Genomic DNA, 26,781 nt, shown 5'->3' on the forward strand with positions numbered 1-26,781 from the left:
GTGGGTACTCACTTCAGAATTTTGGCAGGATCAGAGTCTCAACTTCTTGCCACAACTCTAACGGATACCATTTCACAATAGACGATGATCTGGCCATGGAGGTTTTGAGGGTAGCTTACCTAACTACATTGTCAGACCCTACATGCACCTGAATCACTTGACCTAACTTCTCCATTTGTTTCTTGCCCTTCATCATGCCATGACGACATTCCTATTTTGGGTCAAGAATTATGTTGGACTCCAATCTGATGAGTTTCTCTTAAAGAAACCAAATATTCCATGTTCCTATCTTTTTCCATAATTGATCACACAATTTGGATATGTGAAGAATCTTTCGACAATTTCAGTTTTACTATACAATGGATCTTCAGATACCTCCTCCTACCAATTGTTTCCTTGGGAAAGGATCTCACTTTCTACCAAGATCAGCATGATTAGGTGTTAAATCTCCTGATCCAGGTCCTGATGTGTATTTAGTGGCCTGGGATATTTATGATAGATTCCAATTCCACTAAATGGATAATCTTATGACTGAGAAGAGCTCCGACCGACCAATCTTCCTTCATACAGGTCTTCAATAGTCCGATCAGTCTCTCCTAGATTACCAAACCAAGGTGCTCTTGCTGCATAAATTTCACTTACACTCAATGTTCCTCCAGTGATGTTTTTGAAAAGGGGGCTATCTGCCATTGTTTTCAGATATTCAGATGCTGCTACGAAAGTAGTGGCATTGTCACTTAACATTAGTGAAGGAAAGCCTTTACGGCTGCTAAACTTCCGGAAGGCCATGAGGAATGAGTCAGCGGACTGATTTCTGACTACTTCCAGATGTATACCCCTGGTGATCGGGCAAGGGAATAGTATGATATACACCTTTTCCGAATTTGCTTCTTCTTTATCCATAACGCCTCTGGTGTAATCTACTCCCTTTTAACATCAAAAGGTTGTTTCTGTACACGGAATTCCGGCAATGGGGTATTATTAGTTCTATATGGTTTTCCTTTGAACCTTTACAGATCACACAATGATGTAACACGCTCTTGACCAGTTGTCGAGCTAGGAACTAGAACTCCTGAATTCATACTAGCTACAGTAGCTGCTCACCCCATGTGTGCTTGCATCACATGATGTCGTCTATTAACTTACTCAGAACACAACCCTTTGGCAGTAAGGTAGGAATTGACTTCTTCAGGCAGTGCTGCATGTTCCAACTCGCCTCTACATCTCATTATATTATTATCCAAAACAAATTCAACTGGCGAATTAATGCTTCAATTTTGGTCGGTTACCTCCTCTTTCAGGCTTTACTCTCTGAAAGTACTTCAAAGTAGAACAATTGTTTTAACCTTTGCTTCTTGTAACTCTTCTGCAGAGTCAAACCACTCAGTTTTTCTGTCATTGGTTGATAGTTTGCAATTCTTTATAAATCGTATTTATCCGTTGGTGGTCTTGAAGACCTTGTCAGCTCTGGGTTGAATCTTTCCAATCCAGCAGACGTGTTTCATCCATGTCCCCATAACGCTGACTACAATGTCCTGTTCACTCCTGCATATGTGTACTCCCAACATGACCCATTGATTGGCAGAGGTGATTTTTTAACCAAGGGGTCCAACCAAGGGGGTCCTCCCACCAATAGGAGTTTTTTGCTAACACTTCAGCCTCATTCCCTGTACAACCAATCACTGGGATTTTCAGATGAGGGCAATGTAAGATAGGATTGACCCTGAATCAAAGAGTTAATCTCACCACTCTGTTTCACAAACACAGGGCAGAACATTACTGGATACAATCCAGCTAAGGGCGACTTAATTGTCTGACCAGACATATACTGTTTAAACCTTTCATCAAAGGAGTCAATAATAAATTTGGCTATTCTGCTCCTAGCAACAATGCCATTAATTCCACCCCCGGAATTGTTAATTCCTTATACTTTACCTACCCTTGCCATAATTATATTAGAACTTTTACCATTTGCTCTATAGGCCACACAACCATATGAAGTTTTGCTAGCATCGCAGAATATAAAAAGCACAACAGTTCCCAGGCTAGCACCCTAGGAAAAGATATTTCAACAGACACTTCTCTAAGTCCTTGCGTAATTCAGTCCATTCCTCTCTTGTAGCGGGTTCATGAGTTGTCTGGTCCAATCCAGATGTTCCTTCCACAATTTCTGTAAAATATCCCCGTTTCATAGTAACAGGAGAAGTGCAATCCTAACAATGGATCGTATATTTGGGCAACGGTACTGACAATTTCTTTAGTTTGACTTGTTTTTATTAATATGGAGTTGGATTGATAGCCGCACGCCTTTAATTTATCCCAATTTAATCCTAATACTTTATGAATTGGTTTTGTTTACTTCACAGAGGCAGTGCAGCAAGAAGCCATATAGACTCGCTATTACAACCTATATCTCTTCAATATATGAGCTTGAGCAAAATTTGTTGGCCAAATATAACCATCAACTAGATTCACTATTAGCCAGAATTGCAAATTATCTAAGGCAGACTCCTCTTCATTTTTTCCACTACATCCACTGTATTGACCGGGGTAACCACGAGACCACAGTGGTTATGATGCCTGATGGTTGCATTTAGAAGAAAAGGTGAACATGTAGCTCCAAATAATACTACTCTAAATCTGTATACTATTAGTTTACTATTGGGATCTGTCGGATTTTCCAACCATAAAAAACGCGTATAATTGCGATCTTCTTCACGCAACTGAATCATTAAAAATGCCTTCTCAATGTCACTTATACAAGCAAAGGTTTTAGTTCTAAATTGCAGCAGGACTCTGAGCAGATCACTAATACGCACCAGTCCATAGACAATCATTCAGGCTTAATCCATTTTTACCTTGTTTTGATGAGCAATCAAACACTATTCTATTGGAGTAGGTGGCACTATCTCTACACTCCATGATGCGCTGGCAATGATGGAACTACATCAGATTTGTATTATAGATCACCTCTCAATGAATCCTCTATCTTCTGCTCTTGCAAGATTTTCTGATAATGTTCCAAGTAATCCACATCCTTCTGAAACTTGATGCTCTGCTGTCGAAGTCTGGTCATGGCTAATCCAAATACAATAATCTGAATCTATTGATTTTCCACGGGCAACGCCACAACATAACGTTTATCAATTCTGTGAATAGAAAATAGTGCTCTCAACGCCCTTAAGACCTTGGTCTTGTTCTCGCAACTTCACGTATCTATTCCCAATTCGTCCAACTCCACAACGCAGCCCAGATCAGTCTTATTTTCATTATTAGTAGCCTAATTTCTTCAGTTTTGTACAGCTAGTTTCAAAACAAATACTATTCCCGTAGTGGGGAGCACTACATGTGCCGGTCACCACATAACTGAATATGGTCGGCAGCAATATTAAATTTCTAACCCTTTTGAACCCTGGATGCAAAATATTGTAAACATTATCAACCCCTATTAACAATTCAATAGTTGATTGATTTTCAACAGGCAAATCGAAATCTTTATCAGCCAAGCTGATCTTAGTTTTACATAACGACTCTAAACTTCTTAACGTCGAATTCCTTCGCATATTCTGCAGGTCATCCACCACTATGCAGTCCATTATTATCAATTCACCTTTATGCGGTATGGCGACGTCATCATCCCGCATTCATGAACAGGTTTACCAGTTAGATAACTTCGCTATCTTTCAACTCCTTGACCTATATTGCAGTCTCTCTAGAGCTTCGATCTTTTAATGAACGTTCTCTCGGCACAAGTATCCAACAGCCCTCTTAGTTGTACCATGCGACCTTTCTTCCCTTTCAAGGAATTGCTGGGCTGTTGGTGCAATATGGGATCGCTTTACTCAACTGCCTGTTTTGTCCTGTTCATTTACTGATAGCGTTCCCACTTGTACACCACTTGGTTTATTCTGCTTTGTTTTCCTGTCGGTCTCTATCACATAAGATGCGATGATGTCTCATCTTACAACCCTTATTGCAACTTCTGGCTTGTCAGTTATCCACACTAAAATGCTTCTTAGAAGCGCAACACAAAAACACAACTGCATAGCTCTGATGCGATTCAACCTTTCATTTCTTGTTGCGTAAGTTTTGCACTGTGTCCACCAATGTTCATTATCACAAAGAGCACATCTTCTGGTTTGCTGATGACTGGACTTATTCACATTTCCTTTGTTTTTTGGTCTAACAGCTTGGGATTGATTTACTGTGAAGGTAGATATTGATGACAGAGTTTCGATTTATTCATCAGTTGAAACAAAAGTTCTTAACCACTTCTTCTAGGTATTTCTTGTGCTGCGTTCCAGTAATACTAACCAATCGTCTCCACACTGACAAGGCTTCACAGTCTCACTGACGCTTTTAGGCAATTTGGTATAGAGCAAAATAGTATAAAGCTCATTTAAATTCCAGCTTTTCACTCTTCGCTGATCTTATTGAGCATTCAAATTAGCTCTGAAAGCTTGCAGTGATTCAGAATTGGCAGCAGGAGACCTATCGCAGCAATCTTCTCACTAGAACATGTTTAATTTACCCTCTCCCATAAGTAGATAGGAGAAGAGCAGCTTGTGGATAATTGGCAGCCTCAATTTAAATCCTGATTGACTTGAAGCTTCCTGTGAGCAAACTTTAGATATGAAAATCCTGAATTGGTTCCAAGTCTTTCTGCTGGTGTATTGACACACTGTATAGTTCCCAGAAGGAATTCCATTCTAATATATCTCCAGAGGAAATGCGGAAGATCCAGTTTGGGCAATCTAATACTGGCTTGTGTAGTGGTGGTGGTTGCATTATGATCGAATGGAAGTTTATTAATTTCAAAAGCTAGTAATGGAGCTATTGAGTTTGCTGGATACGTGTACGAACGTCTCTTGCATATTCAGCTTCTGATTTACCATTTCATCAGACATTTTTCTACTGTAACTGAATCCTCTAAATTTGTTCATCCAGCAAGAACCTTTCAAATTATCTTCATTAGAATCCCTAAGGAAGTTATAGCATCAATGTCTCCCCGACCGATCACCCGGTCATCTTCCCAAGAAAACGTGATAACGGATTTATAACCGCCACGTCTATGCGTCACGACCCATTGTGACAAGACTAAACTCAGAAAATACAAATACAATATAATATATTCACAATTTCCAATAATTAATAAATATGCATCAAACTATAATAACTGGTCTCTAAAAGTTAAATCGTAAAATTTCACAAAGGTGACTCATCACCCAATAATCTTCCCAAATTAAACAATCAATGAAAAGGAGAAATTTTATTATACGTGTGTAGTGGGATGTGCAGGCCCTGTACCATACTTAACCCAGCTCCTAATCTGAAGGGGAAGGACGGGGTGTTCCAAATGATCCCAGCTCACCTTCTACTGCTGCCCTTTACTAGTACATATTTACTTGACTCAAAGCAAATACGTTGAGCCAAGGCCCTATAACTTTTATGACAGAAAATGAATCCCATCTCTACAACCACATTCTGTTAATAGAGAGTAGGATCACTTTAACTCTTTGTATTTCGCTTTAATTTTTTGTTTAAACAGTTTTTTCTCTTTGATAGTTTTAGTAGAGGTTCTAGATGAAAGCATGTATTTCTAATATTGTAATAAAACCTCTGAGTTATTAACTGTACGTAGACCTTCTACCAAATCCTAGAATATTGTGTGGAATACTATTCACCAGGTTAGGATCATCTCCGGGTACATCTAAGTTCGCCATACCTATGAACAAGATAGTGATACTAGGCCTGTTAGGTGGTAAGTCTGGTTATCAGGCAGGTGTCAAAAGGTTGGATGTAACAGCCCCTGGTCTACTAAATGTTCATATCTCTAAGGTTCCAATAATGCCGATTCACTCACTATGAAAACAATTCTCCATATGGTGATATGAGAATGTCCTGCTAATAGCTACTTTCTCAAGATTCATTATTAAATTGATAAATGAGAAATAATAATATATTAACAAAGAGAAAATTCGTGGGTTTGTATTACCAAATATCAAACACACGCAATATATAAACAAAAATACAGAAAGATCCCACCGTAAGAGCTTAACGACAGTCAGCAGAGAGAACGGAAAAATACGCCAGCAACGGCCGACGGCCGAAAGCAAAACTAGAATGTTTATATCCGGGCAGGCGGGCATCCCCGCCTACCTGGAGGTAGTTACTGCCTAACCACCTTGTTCAAGAGTTTAACGGCCGCTTCCAGCCTACGCCTGAAAGTATCTCCTAATGTAAAGGACCGAGGGTTTGTATATTGTGTCGGAACAAATTAAAATTCGATGAACGAAATCTAATGAAAACTGTATCCTCACTTTTCTTGCCGAGTGTACATATTTATATTTAACCTTTTGTTTGGCACAAGATCTAGCATTATTTTTATTTACAGAAAATGGACATTTCAGAGCAAAATGATTTGTTTGTAGACATCTACTACATTTCTTTCCATCAGCTGGACACATGTCCTTCTTTAAAACATGCTTTTGACCACAGAACAAAAATTCTTTTATTAACAGAATCATTTACAGGAACATTTTTAGGATACATAGGCTTAAATGGCTTGGTACCATGCTTTTGGTGATAAACCACTTTATGCACTTTCAGGACATAGCACCTTATTCTTAAGGGAAACATTCTCAGCAGCTTTACATATGTCAATGCACTTTTCTAAAGTAAGTTTTCTAACCTGGCAAGTTTTTTTTGACACTGGTGTCTTTTATTCCTAAAACAATGCGATCTCTTATCATAGAGTCTACACAGTTATCACAGTAGCCACAAGTTTTAGTTAGCTTGACCTCAAAACAGAAAGAAACTTGTTAAATTCTTTCACCTTCCTCTTGACAGCGACTGTTGAAAATGAAGCGTTCTGTAAGTTTTGTTAACTTCACCAACAACAAATTCATCAAATTTACTTATGATTTCCGTAACAGTTCCGGCATCTTGAGGAATATTAAACTGGAATCCATTGTAGGCCTTCAGAGCGTCATCTGCTGGGGTGTGCAGAAAGAGGGCAACCTGCACTTTCCGAGGCTTTGTTTGCAGCTCAGAGAGGGTTCAAAAGTGTCCCATCTCTGTTTAAATATCTTCCAGCTTTCGAGAACGTTAGAAGACACACTAAATTGTTGAGGTGGTTTAATACCAGGTACAATTCTGCTGGCACTGTGGTTTTGAGTTTCATCAACAGACATTGTTAATGTCAGGCTAGGCTAGACAGTCAGATCAGACAAAAAACTTGAATCATGAAGATCTGAGATATGTACAGTAGTAGCCCATCAGGCAGCAGAGACTCAGCAAACACAGGCTAGGCTAATAATGATGCGATTTAAGCCTTCAGAGACAATTTCAACTCGAGTTCCTGGGCTAGTATAAGCTAAGTGGTTAAGTTAGACCAATGTAGGCTAGGTAGGCCAGGCAAAATTAGAATTTCTTCAGCAATCCAGACTTGGTAGCCTAAATTACCTCGATACCAAAGACTGGCGACATCAGGAACTAAGCTTGCCATCATAACATTAGGCATAACCAGGTAGGCCTATCAACGACAGTGATCATCAGTTAACTCGAGAGAGAGAGAGAGAGTTTGCGTTGGAGTTAGCCTGACAATATAGCTATAGTCCATACTAACAGTAGCAGCTGGAGAGCAAAGACATAACTTAGCCAAATTTAAGAGTAACTTACAGTGCTTAGCCTTTAATCCCACGTAAGTGCCACCATGTTTGGTTCCCAGCCTGGTAATAATCATTTATGGGCACTACATAAGAAGAAATGTCATATCTTGACAGTTGACACCAGGCTTTATTCTGCAAACTTGTTTAAAATACAGATCTAGAATAGACAGCATACAAATACTGCTTTCACAATGATTCATAGATATCATACTTGCATGTCTCATAGATATCTTACTTTACAAGTTTCACTTAACATAGAGTATACTTTATAGTGTAGGCTAGGCTACCATATAAATTATGAATTGTAAGGAAGGTATTGAGTGACATATTGGTTGGCAGCCTCCTCACTAACCTGGCGGAGAAGCCCTGCCCACCACTGTAACTGCATGAATTGCAGGTTCGTCAGTATTGTATCTATTTCTGAATTTAATCAATAACAAGCATACAACATATAGCATATCATTACAAAATCTTGATGTAATATATAAAGTTCTATTCTTTCTGCATAGTTGCTGTCACTGAAACACTTGTCATTGTACAAAAAACGAAGAAAAAAAAAACGAGTGCAACTGTATGCAAAGAAAGGGGAGGCTGCTGGTTAATGGAACAACTATTGTTTTGGCGTGATATGGAATCTTACATTTGTCACCTCATCAGCTGATTTCATTGACGTCAACAAATTTCTGATATTTTTCATCCCATTTGAAGGTAAATACTTACATAGCTTCATATATTTACCTATTTAATTTCCTGCGTAATCTAACACAAAGTAAATGTGTCTTTTTATATTTATATTCGTAATGAGCGATCGGAGGAGGAAGATCAGGTAAGCATTACCCATATATATAGGGCTATTAATAATTTTCCCCACCTCTCCAGTTCCAATCAAGTTGTTAAAGGTCACACATGTCCGTATATGGTTGGTTAGGAATGGAAGGTTTGATCCAGTTCAACAAAGTGGGGTAAACTTTCAGAAAAGTGTTAGATATCTCCTAACAAATAAAGTGAAAAAAAATTGTCTAAAACGAGGCATTTTCTTCCATCCGTTTTGTTTTATTTGTTTTTTGTATTTTGTTTATCCAATGGCAATATTGAGTACCAGTATAGGATTTTATCACAGAGCTGAACTAGAGTTACTAGAGTGCTTCTTCCATATGTAGTCAAACTCAGAAATCGCTAGAAATTAGAATATTTGGAGATAGTTGAGGTTCATAGATCGGTTAGGCTATTTACTAAAATTCCTTGGTTAAGTGGTTGAATCTGGTGGAACCGATTGGTAGCCTCGTATGGGTCTAGCTCCAATAATTGTATAAACCAAAAAATTATATCTCTTCTTTATTTACCCTTTGTTTTATGCGACTATACATTTAAGCAGTTAAATTATGAGGTTTGTTTATGAATTTATGCAGTCGTATTGTAAATGAAGCCTTAGGGTATAGGCCTATATTTGGTTAATTTCCTTCGTTTGCTAACATTCACTTTTAAATTATAACTTTAACGTTATGTCATTTTAATACATGTTTCTTGGCATATAGGAAAGATACATACATATGATTTTTTTGACATATATTTCCCGATTCAGTATATTATTTTTTCAATAAATACATTAAAAACTCTATAGCTTTTATATTTCCCCTTCAATTAGCTCGAAAATAGCATAAAATTTACGTAGTCCTATAGCAAATTAATTTTAGATCACCTTAAACCAAAGAGTATTGCTCTTACGATTAAACCAAAACAAATTCAAATACAAATTTAATCAGTAAAAATAATTATTTGTCTTGTCGCCAAAACAATGGCTGTTCCATTAACCAGCACGCCTCCCTTTCTTTTGCATGCAGTTGCACTCGTTTTTTCGTTTGTTTTTATACAATGACAAGTATTTCAGTGACAGCAACTATGCAGAAAGAATAGAAATTTATATATTACATCAAGATTTTTGTAATGATATGCTATATTTTGTATGCTTGTTAATGATTAAATTCGAAATAGATACAATGCTGACGAATCCTGCAAGTTATGCAGTTACAATGGTGGGCGGGGCTTCTCCGCCAGGTTAGTGCAGGAGACTATAGGACTGGTCTCCAGCCCTGCTGACGTTTTGGGAACTACAAACAGACGATTGTTGAAGCCCTCTGTGCTGATGTCCTCGACTTCTTCAACGGCTCTCTTCAGAGGGAGAGAGGATACTTCATTCGAAAGGGCCAAATGTTTCTCTGAGCCTCCTGAGTAGGCCGTCAAGGCAATGGGAGAGGTGACTAAAGGAGGGTTCTCTATGAAAGGGATGCAGTAGATTTCCGTCAGAATCTTGACAATCCACAGGTCTGCCCCTCTGCAATCCCACTTCTCCCAAAAATGAAGAAGCCTGGCTTCTACCGGGGCACGAAGGACTTCTTGCTCACTTCTTGGACAATGTCTTGGAAGAGCTCCTCTTGATGGAGCTAGAGGGGAACGGGACATTGGAGCAGGGTCAAGACTGCAACTTAGGCTTGCTTCCATGAAAGGGATGCTGTTGCAGCAGAGACTATCTTAGGCCTGAACGGCGACGGCGAAAAACTCTTGGGGTGCTTGGAGGACTGAGCTACGTGGTCTTGAGTGGACTTCTTCTGAAGGTCCGAAGCGATCTCTTCTATGATCGACTGAGGGAAAAAGCAGAGTCCAGGGGCGAAAATAACAGTGCCGACCTCTGCAACTGCATGACTCATTTGGTGGTAAATGAGCACCAAAGTTCCCTCTTCTTCAAAACTCTGAAAGGGAAAAGAGTCGCGAGTTCCAAAGAGCCATCCCTGATGGCTTTGTCTGTGCACGACAGCACACTTAACAAGTCCACTGCAAAGTGCTTGTGCAAGTCCTTGAAGTCTTCTATCTTCTTCGCAAGGGCTCCTACTTTCCAATCTAGGAAGCTGAACACCTCAAAAACCTGTAAAGAGGTTTTTAACAAGGTGGTCCAGCTCCACTGAAGAGAACATAATCTTCACCGAAGTGAAAGCTGAACGTTAAGAAGAGTCGATGAGGCCAGAGAAGTCCCCTTGGGAGGAGGCAGCGACTCCCAACAAGGGAGCTTTCCCAGTGACGTACGACAGGTATCTCCTCTTAACCAGATGAGAGGGAGGATGGGTGAAACTCGCCTTGCCTTGCTTTCTCTTGGAAGAGAGCCAGTCTTGGATCTCTTTAAGCACCTTCTTCGATGATGAGGAAAGAACTATCTTAGGGAGCCTGGAGCTGTCTTCTGGGTGGTTCCTCATCAGGAAGGACGAAGCAGGCGAGACCAGGGCAGCTGGAGTGAAGAAGGATGGAAAGTTCCCAACAGGTAGCAAAGAAGAGCGGCATACTTTGAAGGAGGAGCAGAATCCTGGTTAATCTCCTCTTCATCCCCTGATGAGATTGGAGACAGGGATAAGTCCTGAGGAGGCTTTAGAGGTGGGTGCTTTCCTAACAAAGATAATAATCTCTGAAAGCTGTTGCCTGATGGACGGCAAAGAAGGCTCATCTTGATCTGAGGTGGGCGCTGGCGCTCAGAAGCGGTAGACAGGTGACGAAGAATTGGTGTTGGGCCCATGGTCAGTGGCGCCGGGCACTCGGGAGCTGGTGCTGGGCCCACTGGAGCTGGGATTGGGCTCTTGGTAGTGGGTGCTGGGCGCTCGTGACAGCAAGGAGCCATTCCTGATGGCTTTGTCTGTGCACGACAGCACACTTAACAAGTCCACTGCAAAGTGCTCGTGCAAGTCCTTAAAGTCTTCTATCTTCTTTGCAAGGGCTCCTACTGTCCAATCTAGGAAGCTGAACACTTCAAAAACCTGTAAAGAGGTTCTTAACAATGTGTTCCAGCTCCACTGAAGAGAACATAATTTTCGCAGAAGTGAAAGCTGAACGTCGAGAAGAGTTGATGAGGCCGGAGAAGTCCCTTTGGGAGAAGGCAGCGACTCCCAACAAGGAAGAATTCCCGGTGGCATACGACAGGTATCTCCTCTTAACCAGATGAGAGGGAGGATGGGTGAAACTCGCCTTGCCTTGCTTTCTCTTGGAAGAGAGCCAGTCTTGGACCTCTTTAAGCACCCTCTTTGATGGTGAGGAAAGAACCATCTTGGGGAGCCTGGAGCTGTCTTCTGGGTGGCTCCTCATCAGGAAGGACAAAGCAGGCGAGGCTGGGGCAGTTGAAGTGAAGAAGGATGGAAAGTCTGCCGACAGGTAGCGAAGAAGAGCTGCATATGCTGAAGGAGGAGCAGAATCTTGGTTAATCTCCTATTCATCCTCTGACAAGATTGGAGACAGGGATAAGTCCTGAGGAGGCCTTAGAGGTGGGTGCTTTCCTAACGAAGCTCAAAATCTCTGAAAGCTGTTGCCTGATGGACGCCAAAGAAGGCTAATCTTGATCTGAGGTGGGCGCTTGGTGCTCAAGAGCAGTAGATGGGTGACGAAGAACTGGTGTTGGGCTAGTGGTTGGTGGCGCCGGGCACTGGAAGCTGGTGTTGGGCACACTGGAGCTGGGACTGGGCTCTCGGGAGTGGACGCTGGGCACTTGTGACGGCACTTGGAGAGGTGCTTGGCATCCAAAAGATGGCTCTATGAACGGATGATCTGAGAGAACGTTATTGAAGAATCCCATGGGTGTAAAGGAAGCTGGACCAATGCAAAGACTGAGGGATCCACCGCAAAGCTGCAAGAAGGCTGTGGGCTGCTGAAAGCCTCCTTGTACCGCTTAATAGGAAGTGGGGAAGACCGACCAGTGTCGTCCACATGCCTCTTCAATGGCCGGGAAGAATCGAAGAACCGCCTACAATGCCTGTGATCAGAACCAGAATCCAAGCTGGAAGACAAATGACGCACATCCTATGACATGTCTTTCCAACGGCCATCTGTCAAAACCTGGGATTTTGCAACAGGTTCGACTGAGGGGCCAGCAACCTGTGGGCAAACCCCACCAGCCTCCCTTGGATCTCTGGTATGTCTTCTCCCAGGGTTAGGGGAGCGGGACAGTGACCTTCGTCTAGGAGAGCTGGCGGGACAAGAAGCCACCTCCTCCACTTGCACTTCACAAGACACTTTCTGACAAAACACTTTGTCAGTTATGACTTTTAGGGATGCCCCTATCTCAGACACTGAACTCACTACAAGACTCAACTTCTTATCGAACTTGGATTCGAGGCTGGCAATGGCATCAGGGTTAGAAGCATGGCAGCTTAGCAAGGGAGTACTGTATGTGGAATGATAGAAGGACGACCGGGAATAGGAGAAAGATCGTGACCCGGGTTAGAAGGAATAGCAAGACTAAGATCTTAGGCTTAGGGAAAGAATCTTGGCTAATCGAAGCTCTACTCTCAGCCCTAATGGCCGCCTACCTCTTCCTATTCTTTTCAAGTTTACTAAGGTGAGATTGAAGAACCTTCCACTTCCTTTCATCCCAATCCTTACACTTGTCACAAGTATTCCCCTTCAAATATACCTGTCCCCTACAATTACTGCACCTGGTATGTGCACCATAGCAAAATTTAGTTAGCCTACACTTACATCCTTCACTAAAAATGAAGGCTAGAAGCACTTGGATCATTGGCCTGATGAACCAACCTACGCTCATAACGAACTACTACGGTGCTCCAACAAAGCGTTCGGGCGTTACCGACCCTCGTCAGCAGGTCACCAGTGTCAGTAGCGGACCCACATGGCACGCTTCCAAGCATATATTGACGTGGTGTTCCCTCACACTCCAAGTGAGAGCATGGAATGAGCATGGACGCAGACATTCCCAACCACATACAAATTACCGCGAACTTCTCGGACGCAGACTCTTCCCTCGTGCAACCCCCTCCCGCGCACTCCTCCGTGCTGGTACCTGCACCCCGCGCGATGACCCCCCTGACGGACCAACCAAAGGCGGCGCTCAGCATAAGGCTGCCACCATTCACCCACCAAAACGCAGCGTCCTGGTTCTACAGGGTTGAGGGGCAATTCAGGGTAGCAGGCCTAACCGACGAGGTGTTGAAGGCGGACATCGCCATCAACGCCCTCCTGGAGGAGATATATAAGACAAACGTCCCGTGGTTAATGACGATGTTGAGCCCCGCCACCTTCCAGGAGTTAAAAACCACTCTCATTGAGACCTGCTCCCTGCCGGTCTCCGAGAAAGCTGCCCGCGCCCTCGACCTCGCCCTCAACCTCCGGCAGGAGGGAAACCTCTCGGAAACGTGGCATGCCCTCCAGGACTTCCTCCTCCTCCCTGAGACTGATAGCAGCGGCAGGCGCAAAGAAATCAGCCTGTTGAGGGAGATCTTCCCGCGGCAGCTACTGCCAGAGGTCCGTGGGCAGATCACAGATGCATACACCCTGCCAGTCAAGGACCTGATCAGGGTGACACAGCAGCTGACGGACTCCACGAAGGCGGCAAAGCGGGGTGTCCACGCCGCACACCCCATCAACTGCCTCCAACCGGAGGACACACAGAGGTGTCAATGTTGTTGCCCAGAGGAAGCCATCCCACCAGCAGAAGGAGGAGAGGTCGGGGGCTTTGCTATTACCACCAGAGGTTCAGGAAAGCTGCCCGAGATGCGAAGCCCCCTGCCTTTTCTTCCCTCCAAAAAAATGGGGGAGGCGGTGGCCACCCACACAGGCTGCCATGGCAGCAGCAACTGAAACACCCGGGGGCCCCGCACCAGTAGGCTTTTACGTCCGCGGCACCATCTCCGGCAGGATGATGTTGATCGACACTGAAGCCATGCGGTCAGCGTTCCTGCCTTCCAGAGAGGACCGCAGACGTCCGCCGGACCCGACTGCCTCCCTGACGGCTGCCAATGGGTCCCCCATCCTCTCCTATGGCACCAAGCTCCTGTTCATCTCCATCCTTGGCTGGATGGTACAGGTGGAAATTCACCATCATGGATGTTAGGACCCCGCTCCTGGGTGCGGACTTCCTCGTCCACTTCGGACTGGCAGTCGACGTCGGGCGCAAACACCTGCTGGACATCGAGTCCTGCCAGTCCCTGCACTTGTCGCCGGGCCCCAGGGAGCCTACCGTCTGTTCCGTCGCACCCCACCAGTATGGTTTCCTCTTGAAGGAATTCCCAGAAGTCTTCAAAGCCGAGCTTCGCCAGGTGCCCGGGGCCCCTGCCAAAGAGGGGATATATCATCGCATCAAAACAAAGGGCCCCTGACACACGCGAAGTTCCGATGGCTTCCCCCACAGCGCCTTCAGGAGGCCAAGAAGGCCTTTGGCGAGATGGAAAGGATGGGCATATGGAGAAAGGCTCCCAGCCCGTGGACCTCCCCCCTTCACACGGTGCAGAAAGCAGACAGCACCTGGGGGCCCTGCTGCAACTACAGGCAGCTGAACCTCGCTACAGAACATGACCACTACTCTCTACCAAACATGCAGGACCTAACGGCCTCCTTCCACGGGGCCAAAATATTCTCAAAGTTAGATCTCTTAAAATCATATTTTCAGGTACCAGTAGTGCCAGAAGACATCCCCAAATCCACCATTGTCATGCCTTTCGGGTCCTACGTCTTTGCCTTCTCCACCTTCGGCCTGAGGAACGTGGGTGCGACCTTCCAGAGGTTGATGGACAGCATCCTGGGGGACCTGGACTTCTGCATCTGCTATGTCGATGATATTGTAATTTTTCCCAGACCCCAAAAGGAACACCTGTGGCACATCCAGAAGGTCCTGCAGAGCCTGCAGGAGAGTGGCCTCATTGTCAGGTTCGACAAGTGCACCTTCGGCGTCGAGAAGGTGGAATTCCGGGGCCACGAGATATCCCCAGGGGACATCCGCCCAATGTCGTCGAAGGTCGAGGCTGTCGAGAAGTTCCCCACCCCTACCTCCATCAGGGCCGTACAAGAATTCCTCGGAATGGTTAACTACTACAGGAGATTCATCCCAGGGATCACACACACCATGGCCCCCCTGACGGAGGTCCTCAAGGGTCGTCCAAAGACCTTAGTGTGGAGCCCCGACCAGCAGAAGGCCCTCCTCCTGACGAAGGCCGCCCTCGCCAACACAACATCTTTGGCCACCAGGACCCCAACGCTACCCTCCAGCTGACAACGGATGCTAGCAACGTTGCCTGCGGAGCCGTCCTGGAACAAGTCATCAGCGGGACCCTTCAGCCCATTGCCTTCCTCAGCAGGAAGGTCAGCCCCACCAAGTCCCGCTACAGCACCTTCGACTGGGAACTCTTCGCAGTATACCAGGTGGTATGTCACTTCAAGTTCCTCCTGGAGGGGACGCCCTTCACGATTTGGACTGACCACCAGCAGCTGGTCCATGCCTTCACGAAGCTAGGGGACCCATGGTCTTCTAGGCAGCAGCGGCACTTCGCGGAGTTCACCTGCACCATCAAATACCTCCCCGGCAGGAAGAACCCAGTAGCCGACGCCCTCTCGAGGATCGAGATCGATGCAGTGCAGCTCGGGATCAACTAAGAGGATCTCGCCCACAAACAGGCTGCTGACCCAGAGACCCCAGCCTACCACACAGCTGTCACGTCGCTGAAGTGGGAGGATGTGCCCCTCAGCCCTGGAGGGTCACACTGTTGAGCCGGCGTGAACACTGGCCGCCCCGCCCCTGGTGCCCGCCTCCCGATGTCGGCTGGTCTTCAATGTCATCCACATCCTGTCCCACCCCTTCGGCCTTCGGAAGGACGACGGCCAGGCTACTGACGGAGAAGTTCGTCTGGCACGGCTTACAGAAGGACGCGATGGCCTGGGCAAGGCAATGCATGCAGTGTCAGGCCAGCAAAGTAGGGCGGCACACAGAGTCTGGGTTGGGCGAGTTTCCCCAGCCGAAGAGATGCTTCGGGCACGTCCATGTCCACGTAGTGGGTCCTCTTCCCCCATCAGGAGGAGCAAGATACCTTCTAACAGTCGTCGACCGCTTCACCATGTGGCCCAAAGCCGCGCCCATGGAAGAAGCCACCTCCAGTGCATGCACAGAAGCCCTCCTCTCCAGCTGGATAAGCCGGTTTGGTGTCCCGGACCACATAACGACAGACAGAGGTCCCGCTTTCCTATTAGAGCTGTGGACCACCCTGGCATGCCTGCTGGGGACCACTCATCACAGCACCACCGCCTACAACCCCGCAGCCAATGGAATGGTGGAAAGGTTCCACAGGTCCCTGAAGGCGTCCCCCATGGCTCATTGCACCTCCGAGAATTGGAAATACTAGCTGCCCTGGTTCCTCTTCGGATTGAGAACCGCCCCCAGAGCCAACGGCGACCCCTCCTCAGCAGAAAAAGTCTACGGGGAGACCCTGGTAGTTCCAGGGGAACTGGTCGCAGAAGACGGACGACATAGCAACGCAGAGGCTCCGTGACAGGGTTGGGAAGTTCGCCCCCTGCCAGGGGATATACACCGACAGGACGTCCCTCTTCATGCCTCCTGGCCTGTCCTCCACCACCCACGTCTTCGTCAGGGATGATGCCGTGCAGCCACCCTTAACCAGGCCCTACAGAGGACCTTTCCTTGTGCTTGAAAGGGACAAAAAGGCATTCCGGGTAGCCGTCCACGGAAGGGAAGACTGGATATCGGTAGACCGCCTCAAGCCCACATTCCTGGAGGAGGACATCGGGGCCGGTTCTCAAAGCTTCCCGCAGAATATAGCAACACCCCCAGCCAGCTCCATGCGCAGGAAAACGTTGTGGGCGTCCCCGGAAAACCCCGAAACCAGACAGAGGGGCACCCCAACACACCGCTTCAGAGGGCGCCAGGGAAGGCAATCACCCCATCCAGTTCACATCGAGAAAGCGGGCCCCCCTCTGTTGCCCCAGCAGATACCTGCTTTGATCAGGCATTACCTACGTCTTGCGGGGGAGTATTGTAAAGTCCCCGTATAGAGGGATGAATGAATTTTTACTTAGCATTTCCCAACGTTCTGTGTGAGAGAGAGAGAGAGTTTTAGTTTGCCGTTTGAGATGGTTTTGTAAAGTAACGTAAGTTCTGAGTGAGAGAGAGAGAGAGAGAGCGAGTCTAATTGTCGTTAGTGTGTGTTTCGGTTGTTGGATGAGGGATAAGGGTCGTTAGTTGGAGTTTGTTTACGGCGCTGTCTGTCTGTGAAAATGTGAAGGAGATTTCGGTTTTGGGGAGTCTTGAGTTGAGGTTCAACCTGAAAGTGGACGGTCAGTTCGTCTGAGTTTTGGATACCGGTTACCGACATTGATGGTGCATGTGTCTCTTTCCTTTTGCTCGTTTGTTGGTTGAGAGTCTGTTTTCAGTTTTGTTTGTGTGGTTTTGTGTGCTGTGTTGGCGACCGTGGACACCTTAATCCATCTCCCAGCAACCGAGGATCAGGATGAGTGTTGTGTGTGGTTATATGTTCTATGTATCTGTGTTGTGTGTTTTGTGTTTTTGAATTCCGCCACACCCGCTCAACGCTTTCTCTGTAATGAACATCCCATTTTCTGCGGTGCCTTCACATTCGACCTGGGTCGGCCGAACACATTATCATCATTATTGTGAATTGTATATTTTATTGTCTGTTCAAGTGACCATGCATTATGTATACGTAACAGAGTATTTTTGGAACAGACCATACATTGTTAATCATTATGTTTTCTGTATGTACTTGTCCTGTTTTTGTAGAGAAATAGTTTAACCTCAGGTCAACTGTAAATCTTTGCACCCGCGGTCTCTGCGTTATACGCAAGCATTTGCATGCCGCTTTATAAGCGGATCGCTTCATCAATAAACTAGCAGTACTTGTCTTCCTGTTCATTATTCCGCACCTCTCTCACAGAGAAACTCGTGGATTTGCGCACAACACCGAACCATTCGACCACATGAGCAGCGTCTACTTGTTCAGTGTTGTAGAGAAAATGTCATAGAATTCAAAATGTCATAGTAACAAGCATATGTACAAACCCTGAATAAAAAAGAAAATATGTTAAAAATACTCTCGGCTCTAACTGAACATATCCATTGGGAGAGTAGATCTCGAATCTTAAAACTTGCAAATCTAATATAGGCTACTTTATTACTATACGTCTGCCAGTGACTGAATAACCTAATACCTTGATGAGTGATGACTTAGGCTGCCGGACATTGTAAAAAAAAAATATTGTGAATCACTGCTGTTTAAAAATTTATCCACGCAACAAGTTAGGATGAATGATTTAAAAGCTTTCTGTTATAAATAATAATTTATTTATATCAAATATGTCCCGAGGACGCTCTGGACGGCAGAACACACAAAGATTTTGCATCTTAGTAGCCTTCACTCTAAGATAAAAATGTGAGCACTTTTCGATTGCTGTTATTACTGTTTCAGATTCAGCCAGCTTGTTATGACAAAGGATGACATCCCGGACACAAACCTCCTATGTTCTGAAACAAAAGTCATTCAAGGTCAGTTAAAAGATGTTTTGTTCACTTGTAAACATATTATGGTTATTTACAATGATTACATACAAGAAAAAGCAATTAATTAAGTTTACTGTTGACAAGGAGTGTTATGCTAAGCTTACCATGATTCAGGCAAATTGTAAATTTATTGACATGCTTATACTCACGGAAATTATATATATATATATATATATATATATATATATATATATATATATATATATATATATATATATATATATAAACTGTAAACTGACGTGATTTATATATCTCATAACCATGGGAAAAAGTAAAAGAATGGTTTTACTACAGGATTCAGAGCTGATGAAACATGGTTTCTTGGCAACACCTTTTTATCAGAGCATCAGGTAGAGGTGAAGTTCGGAAGTGTATATTTTATAACCCTACCTAATTTTTGCAAGTATTATTTAGTACCTAAGTTCGGTAGTTTTGATATTTATAGAGTAAAACGAAATCGCCGATGCCAGAACCGAGAAAATCACAGACAAGGATCCTAAAACCATTTGTGGCTAAGCATAATATGATGTCATGAGGCTCCGCCCATCCACCAGGTAGGCAATATGTCACTAACGTTTACACAGCCCAGGCTTCAACAAATCTGATAATGGCCAGCAGGATATGGAATTTTCCCTGTGGTTGCAAGACTGTATTTGTGCTACGGCTCACCACTTTGTATACAAGCGAGAAGACCCGTGGCAAGATTTACTATGGCATAAATAGGTAATCATTTCTATAGTGGGTAATAGTTACTTGGCCACCCCAGAAGTGTGGGCAGGAGCTGTTAGACAATCCAAGGCCAAAAGAGACAAGGTCTCCCCAGTTGGGTGGAATCGCCTCCCACCTGGGCTAACTATGTGGGCGATGACGTATCCTAGAGGTACCTGCTCAAGGTCCCTTTTTTCGTTCTCTTTACAGCAATTCATCTACTGACGCAGTAAGGAGGTAGACAAAGCCCTGCTTACATGGGGATTTGGAAGGAATTGAGCAGACCTCTTTTCATCTGAATTCTGCTTCTAGTGACCACTCCTGACTTGCTGTAAATAGAAGGCTAGTGTGTCGAAACCTAAGGTAAAACAAAACGGATTGTCTGTATTCCCACCCTGAATAGATGTAGATCTAACAAATGAGCTAAAGGCTGGTTCGTTATGTGGATGAATTACATACATTGAATTATTTGTAAAGTAGAAACAATATGAATATCAAGAAAATGGAAGAATTTCAAGCTAACAACTTAGTCTCAACAACTGCTGTGGAAGTTTCGACGAAACCTCCACATAATATATAATAATAATAATAATAATAATAATAATAATAATAATAATAATATAATAATAATAAAAAATAATAAAACCATTGAGAGTAGTATGCAGTCAAGGGGACGATGACAAATCCTTTCTCGCCATAGTGAAGAGACGTTTTCCCCGTATGTAAGCTTCTCTTCACTGTGGTTGGAGCCTCATAACATCATAGGCTAAGTTCACAATTGTGTTCAAATCCCTTACCTGCGATTTTGATGGCTCTGGCATACGAAACACACTTTTACTCTGATAAGTACCAGAACTATTGAACTTAGGTACTAAATAATACTTGCAAAAATTAGGTAGGGTTATAAAATATAGACTTCCCAACTTTCACCTTTATCTGATGCTTTGATAAAGTGTTGCCGAAAACCGTGTTTCATCAGCTCTGAATCCCTTAGTAGGTCCTGACTGGTTCTGGTATTGCTTCTAACCCATTTTCCCTGTGACTATGAGATATGTATATATATATATATATATATATATATATATATATATATATATATATATATATATATATATATATATATATATATATATATATATATATATAGTCACAAACACCTTGTTTTCTTGATTTTTGTATATAAGTTAATGTAAATTTTTCCTTTCCGAATATAAGTTAATGTACATTTTGAAAGAGGTACTACTGTAGTTGTTTTGGGAGTTTTCACTCGAGTGTTCCCTTTTGAGTTAAGCCAACGCAGGTGTTAAATGAGATACTAATGCACGACTGTACCCCAAGTCATTACTGATTTGACCTGACCCTAGTAATCCTCACTTGAGGTGATGATTTCAGCAGCTGATTGCAATTACTGTGACCCCTTTGAGACTTCTTTCCCTAGCCACTGTTGTTAGCCAATCTTGTCACTTTGCTCTGAGGGGTTTCCCCTCCATTTCAACTACCTGCCATGCCATTAAGGGTCACCGTCTTGACCTGACCCACACCTACATCCCTGCCTACTCATCCTCGACTCTCCCATCTAATTATCATACCATGGTTACCTCTCCTCCTTGAACCTTTCATCGGCCGGCACTCAACGACTTTTCCAGGTACCCGGCCAGATTAGCAATGTGCCCCGAGAAGAGGACAATAGGTGACCCTATTAAGAAAAGGCTGTCAGAAATGTCAAAACACGACCACCGACGGCGCTGATTGTCGTATATATGCAGGCTCTGATGGACCATTCTTTGCTAGTCACTCTTGAGGCGTCACCCTGCTAGTTTTCCCAAGACGTCACTCTGCTAGTTATCCTGACGATGTCTCTCTGTCCAGAAGTCTACCATGAGACCCTGATTGAGTCGTACTTGAAGTCGCCCTTATGCTGTCACACTCAAGATTGTCTTAACCAGCTGCCTTACCCTCTGCATGCTGATGTCTTGCTAGCCCATCAGCACCCTTATACTTTGTCTTATTTCCTCTATGGTGGGGAACTCTAAGTGACAACGATTCCATTGACGCCCTACTGCGGAAACCGGGCTCTACAAACCTCATGTCTTGCCCATGGACTAAGGTAATGTAATTGGAAGTTGTTTATCGGCCTCACCAGTTTTATCCTACCTGTTTTCCACCTGTTCTCCCATTTTCCAATATCCATAACCTTTACTTTCCCTCAGAGAGTGTTGTGATTTTGATTGTGTTCTCAATAGTGGCATATACTTGTGTTAATCTGTGTACATGTGTTTTTACAGTAACTGTTACATAACCAGTGTTTTGATATTTTGCTTATGTATTCCAAGATCGTTACTACTCAAGTCCCTTCATGTGTTTCCAACATTCTTGCTATTGCAGATTCTTGGTTCGAGTACCTGTTGTGTGATATCGACTGTAGATCAACGGTGCCATATCCGGTCAAGATATCCGGACTATCAGTGCGGCCCCATTCTTGCTTAATGTACCCCATCCTGTGCATTCTTCGGGTCCTCGCTCATACCTAGTGCTTGTTGGCCTACGAAGGTGTAGTGTTAAAAGCCTGCAGTTTTGTGGCATTTTTATATAGTGTTTGTGATTTTAGTAACATAATTTTGGTAGTGCCACAGAGCTCCATTAATAGCTCCTGTAATTATTTCATTTTCTGATATCTTTTGGTGAATGTACTATTTTGTGGACAACATAAGTTTACCTCCATCCCTTAGCTTATTGGTAATTTCTGAGTATATTCACTTTTCAACCTTTCTGTTCACCAGAGCACAGCCACCCTTAGTCAGGTGTTGTCATCAAAGGTCAAAATTAGAGCCATCTTTTTATCCTCATGGCAAGCAGCCTGACATATATATATATATATATATATATATATATATATATATATATATATATATATATATATACATACATACATATATACAGTATATATAAGTAATATATTTATACCTAAAATGGGTTGCTTTAGGAAAATATCAGAAAACAGTCGTCTCCATTCATACTTGAATACTAGTGAATTTTGTATGAACTACCACAGCATTGGCCGCTTCATAACCTAACTATAATTATACTAGTGCTCATAAGCAAGACGTCAAATCCCTTACACACCCTGCAATTCACCTCAATCTAGCACACATTTGCACTTACCAGAGGTTATGGCCATTGCTTGCATAAGTACACATGTCACTAAAATATTTGGGGCTTAAGGTAAAATTTCATAATCTCCAGAGTTCTGACCATAGCTACGATTTGATGTTTTATCTGAGACTCTTGTAGGTACAGTGGTAACAAGTCAAAGGCGAGTTTTTAATCCCAGGGTTTGATGGCCGACTTTATTGTCGTAACGCCCCACATGTGCAAGGTATGGCTGTATACTGTACGCTAAGCCCGGACGATGACGACCTATTTATCGTCAGAAAAATTTGGAGTGTATAGTCTGTTTAACATTCTAAGTCGCTGGGGTGGGGCCAGGAAAAGAATACAGCGATGTCAAACGTCTCGTTATGATTAAAAGTTTTGCCTTGTTAGAGCTTGTTCAAGTGAAATTTAAAAAAGAAGTGTAATTCATTGAAAGATAACATGGAAACATATTAGGCTTCACATATTTGCAGTACAAGCCTAATTTATCTTTATAAAAACAAAGAGACATGGCATAATTTTTGGCTGCCGCTGCCAAGCCTCAGTTTCCCTGACACATGGTCAGCGAGGGCATTTGTATGGCCAGCTCGATCTAAAACAATAACAACAGTGGTCACCTCAAGCAGCCAGTCACTGGACAGTATTGATAGCCCAAGGATTCACAAAACGGATCAAATCTGCCCACAGCCAACATCTTTACTCCCAGGACAAGTAAACTGTTTATATTATTTTAAAATATTTCATATTAAAGTAACAACAACGGTGCCCTGTAATTAACAGTAATTTATTTTCCTTTCCTGAATGATGAGTAGCTTATTTAAACTGCAGAAGCACTGAAAAAATACAGTCAAGTAACCATAAATGCTAATATGGAATATGGACAATAATCAAATGGCTTGAAAAGCCATTCCTGCCGAACCACCAAGCAAATTTTAAGTGTTAATGCATTAAACACATTATGGTGTTAGTATAAGAACTATGATTACTACTTCCAAAAAGCACGCAAAGAATGGAAAATCATTAAGAACAACCAAAAGTTACTCGTTTCTTTAGAAAACAAAGTGCAGTACAGTAAATGACACACGTCAGGTAAAGCTATAAACAAGGGATTAACCTAGGGGTGATATTTAAAAGGATAAATAGATCTGGCAATGCTGTATAATTCTTTTCTTGGCCCCACCCTAGCGATCTTAGAATGTTGAACAGATTATACTGTAGTTGCCATGAAGTTCTTTGTTTAAAAATTTTCAGTAATTTCTACATTGTTTAAGTATTTGCTGCTTACGTAATCCAAATATCGACGATTCTATACATACCTGTCTTTTGGAAAGGATTTACATGGCCTAGTCACAGTATTCAAATGCTTCATTGGATATTTGTGGAGTCTGTACTGCAAAGCACAGCGAATGGCTAAATTCAGATTCCACAAACCAACATGGCCGGTCTGTTCTTGAGTTTTGTGTATCCTCTGATTTTGTCCAGCTAACTGAGGAACCCATACATATTTCTGGTAGTAGATTAGACCCCATATTCAATATTCACAGATGTTCCAGCTATTGTCAAGTCCAGGGTATGTGAATTGGCACTACTGATCATGCACCACTGAGATGGACATATCTGTCAATCAATATATTCATAATGCCACCACTGGAAAAACGGTCTGGTTGAAATCTACAGCCAACTGGGATCGCATTACTGAAGCTTGTCAGGCACTTAATGTTTCAGATGCTATATTAGATCTTGATCCCAAGAAGAAATGAAATGAAATGCTGATGGCTATTTTAATAAGGTATGTCCCTGGAAAGGTCATCAAATTCAGGACAAATGGCCAGACATGGTTTGATGATGCATGTAGACGAGCTTACCATGACAAACAGACTGAATTCATCACATGGAGATGAAATGTTTCACATGAAAATTACACTATTCTTGTTGTCTCGCTTTTTGCTGCGAATAGAACTTACCATACAGCCGAGAGAAAATATAATAATTCCTTGAAGAGAAAAAAACTTGTAGGAATTATTCGGCCTCAACTGTGGTGGACCAAATTGGCATCATCTATCTTTGGGTCAGGCTCGTCTTCCATTCCATCACTACTAACAGACGATGGTAGATACGTTACTGGCCCTTGGAAAAAAAGCTGAACTGCTTTCATCGGGCTTTTGAAGCTAAGGAATCTGCTGAGAATGACCCTCTCCTGGATAGTTATCATCCTGAACCTATTCTTACAAAATCTGCAATTCGCTCCAGGGATGTTAAGAAAATTTTGGATAATCTTGATAGCTAGGGTGGAGAAGATTCTGATGGTTTCTTCCCTTTGTTTTTAAAAAATGTTTCAAGTGTGTTGTCTCCCAAGATTAGAAGATTCTACAGATTTTTATGTTAATGTAGTATCTTGGTATAATAAGTGCAAGCTTAGTAAAATAGTACCTGTTCCAAAGAGTGGTATATCTGCTGCAGTTACTACTGGCCAATCTATGTTCTCATCGTGTTCTCCAAAGCTGCTGAAAAATTTACTTTTAAGCTACCATGTAAATATGTGAAATCTAAAGGACTGTTAGCAGTTAGGTACCCGTGATGCTCTTTTAGACTTGACATGCCATTTACAGAGAAACTTGATAAGGGTTTTGAGTGCAGAGTAATTTCAGTAGATTTAGTGCTGCTTTCGATTTAGTAAATCACAAGGCACTTATTTACAGAATCTTGAAGTGGGTGGCTGTTTCATGATTACCTCAAGATTTCCTTATAGGTAGGCAGCAGCAAGTTGTTGTTGATGGGATCTTTAGTGAACCAAGACCTCTTATGTCTGGAGTGCCACAGGGTAGTGTCCTTGGTTCACTGTTATTTTTAGTGTTCACAAATGATATGGTTGTTGGGATGGAAAACAAGATTGTTCACTATGCCGATGATGCAAAACTTCTGGGTGTAGTAAAGTCTCCACTTATGAGAAATGAAGCTGCCCTGAGCCTCAGTTGGGGCATGGACCAAATCAGTAAATGGTGTAGTCGGTGGGGTATGAGGCTGAACTCCAGTAAAACAAAAACATTATTCATTAGCAAATCTCTTACAGATTTTCCACACATTTTCCCCTTCAGCTTCAACTATTCTAGGTGTAACTTTTGACTCACATCTTACTTTTGAGAAACATCTAATGAAAGTGTCAGCAAATGCCAAACGAAAGTTAGGTATTGTTCATAAGGCCTTTAGTTCCTCATTGGACGGGTTGGTATCGTTCTCGGTTAGCACTCTGCTGGGCCCGCGTTCGATTCTCCGACCGGCCAATGAAAAATTAGAGAAATTTATTTCTGATGATAATAATTCATTTCTTGTTATAAAGTGGTTCGGATTTCACAATAAGCTGTAGGTCCAATTGGTTACCTAACCAATTGGTTCTTATCCACGTAAAATAAATCTAATCCTTCAGGCCAGCCGTAGGAGAGCTTTTAATCAGCTCGGTGGTCTGGTTAAACTAAGGTATACTTAACTTTTTTCATAAGGCCTTATATATTTATAACAGTGATAAAATCAATTCAACCTGTTTCAGGTCATTGGTCCTTCCTTTACTAGAATACTGTTCTCCGGTGTGAATGTCTGTTTCTGCCAGAGATTTGTCTCTTTTAGATAAGAGGTCGTGGTTGTAGGTTTCCGTTTCCTAATATTAGCAGTTATGACTTTTAACAGAGATCTTTCACATTAACAACTGATCCCCGAACCCTTCTCCTGCCCAGAGCAACAAGATTCGCTGAACAGCAGCGCCAATATGCAGTACATGTGCCTCGCTGTCGAACTTCTCAGTTCCTGAGGCCCTTTATTCCTCACACCGCTGGACTGCGGAACAGCCTCCCGGAGGATGTTGTGCAACTGGAACTTCAGAAGTTCAAGCGAAGATGCAATGCATTACTA

The 26,781-nt window shown here is 43.1% G+C and overlaps 1 protein-coding gene across 3 annotated transcripts in view; it reads right to left on the minus strand.

The window, feature by feature from the left end:
• The window catches only part of LOC136834427 (alpha-(1,3)-fucosyltransferase C-like), a 107,871-nt gene that overhangs the window by 3,145 nt on the left and 77,945 nt on the right, over positions 1–26,781 (minus strand). The window contains exon 10 of one of the 3 annotated variants that reach the window (XM_067097021.1): positions 18,783–18,981. The exons of the other annotated variants lie outside the window; for them this stretch is intronic. Within the exon in view, the coding sequence (XP_066953122.1) occupies positions 18,975–18,981 (7 nt within the window). The 3' untranslated portion in view covers positions 18,783–18,974. Of the gene's footprint in view, positions 1–18,782; positions 18,982–26,781 lie in introns of those variants that run through there. 3 annotated transcript variants of the gene reach the window in all.

Source organism: Macrobrachium rosenbergii, chromosome 53 (genome assembly GCF_040412425.1).
Source record: "Macrobrachium rosenbergii isolate ZJJX-2024 chromosome 53, ASM4041242v1, whole genome shotgun sequence".
NCBI classification, from domain to species: Eukaryota; Metazoa; Arthropoda; class Malacostraca; order Decapoda; family Palaemonidae; genus Macrobrachium; species Macrobrachium rosenbergii.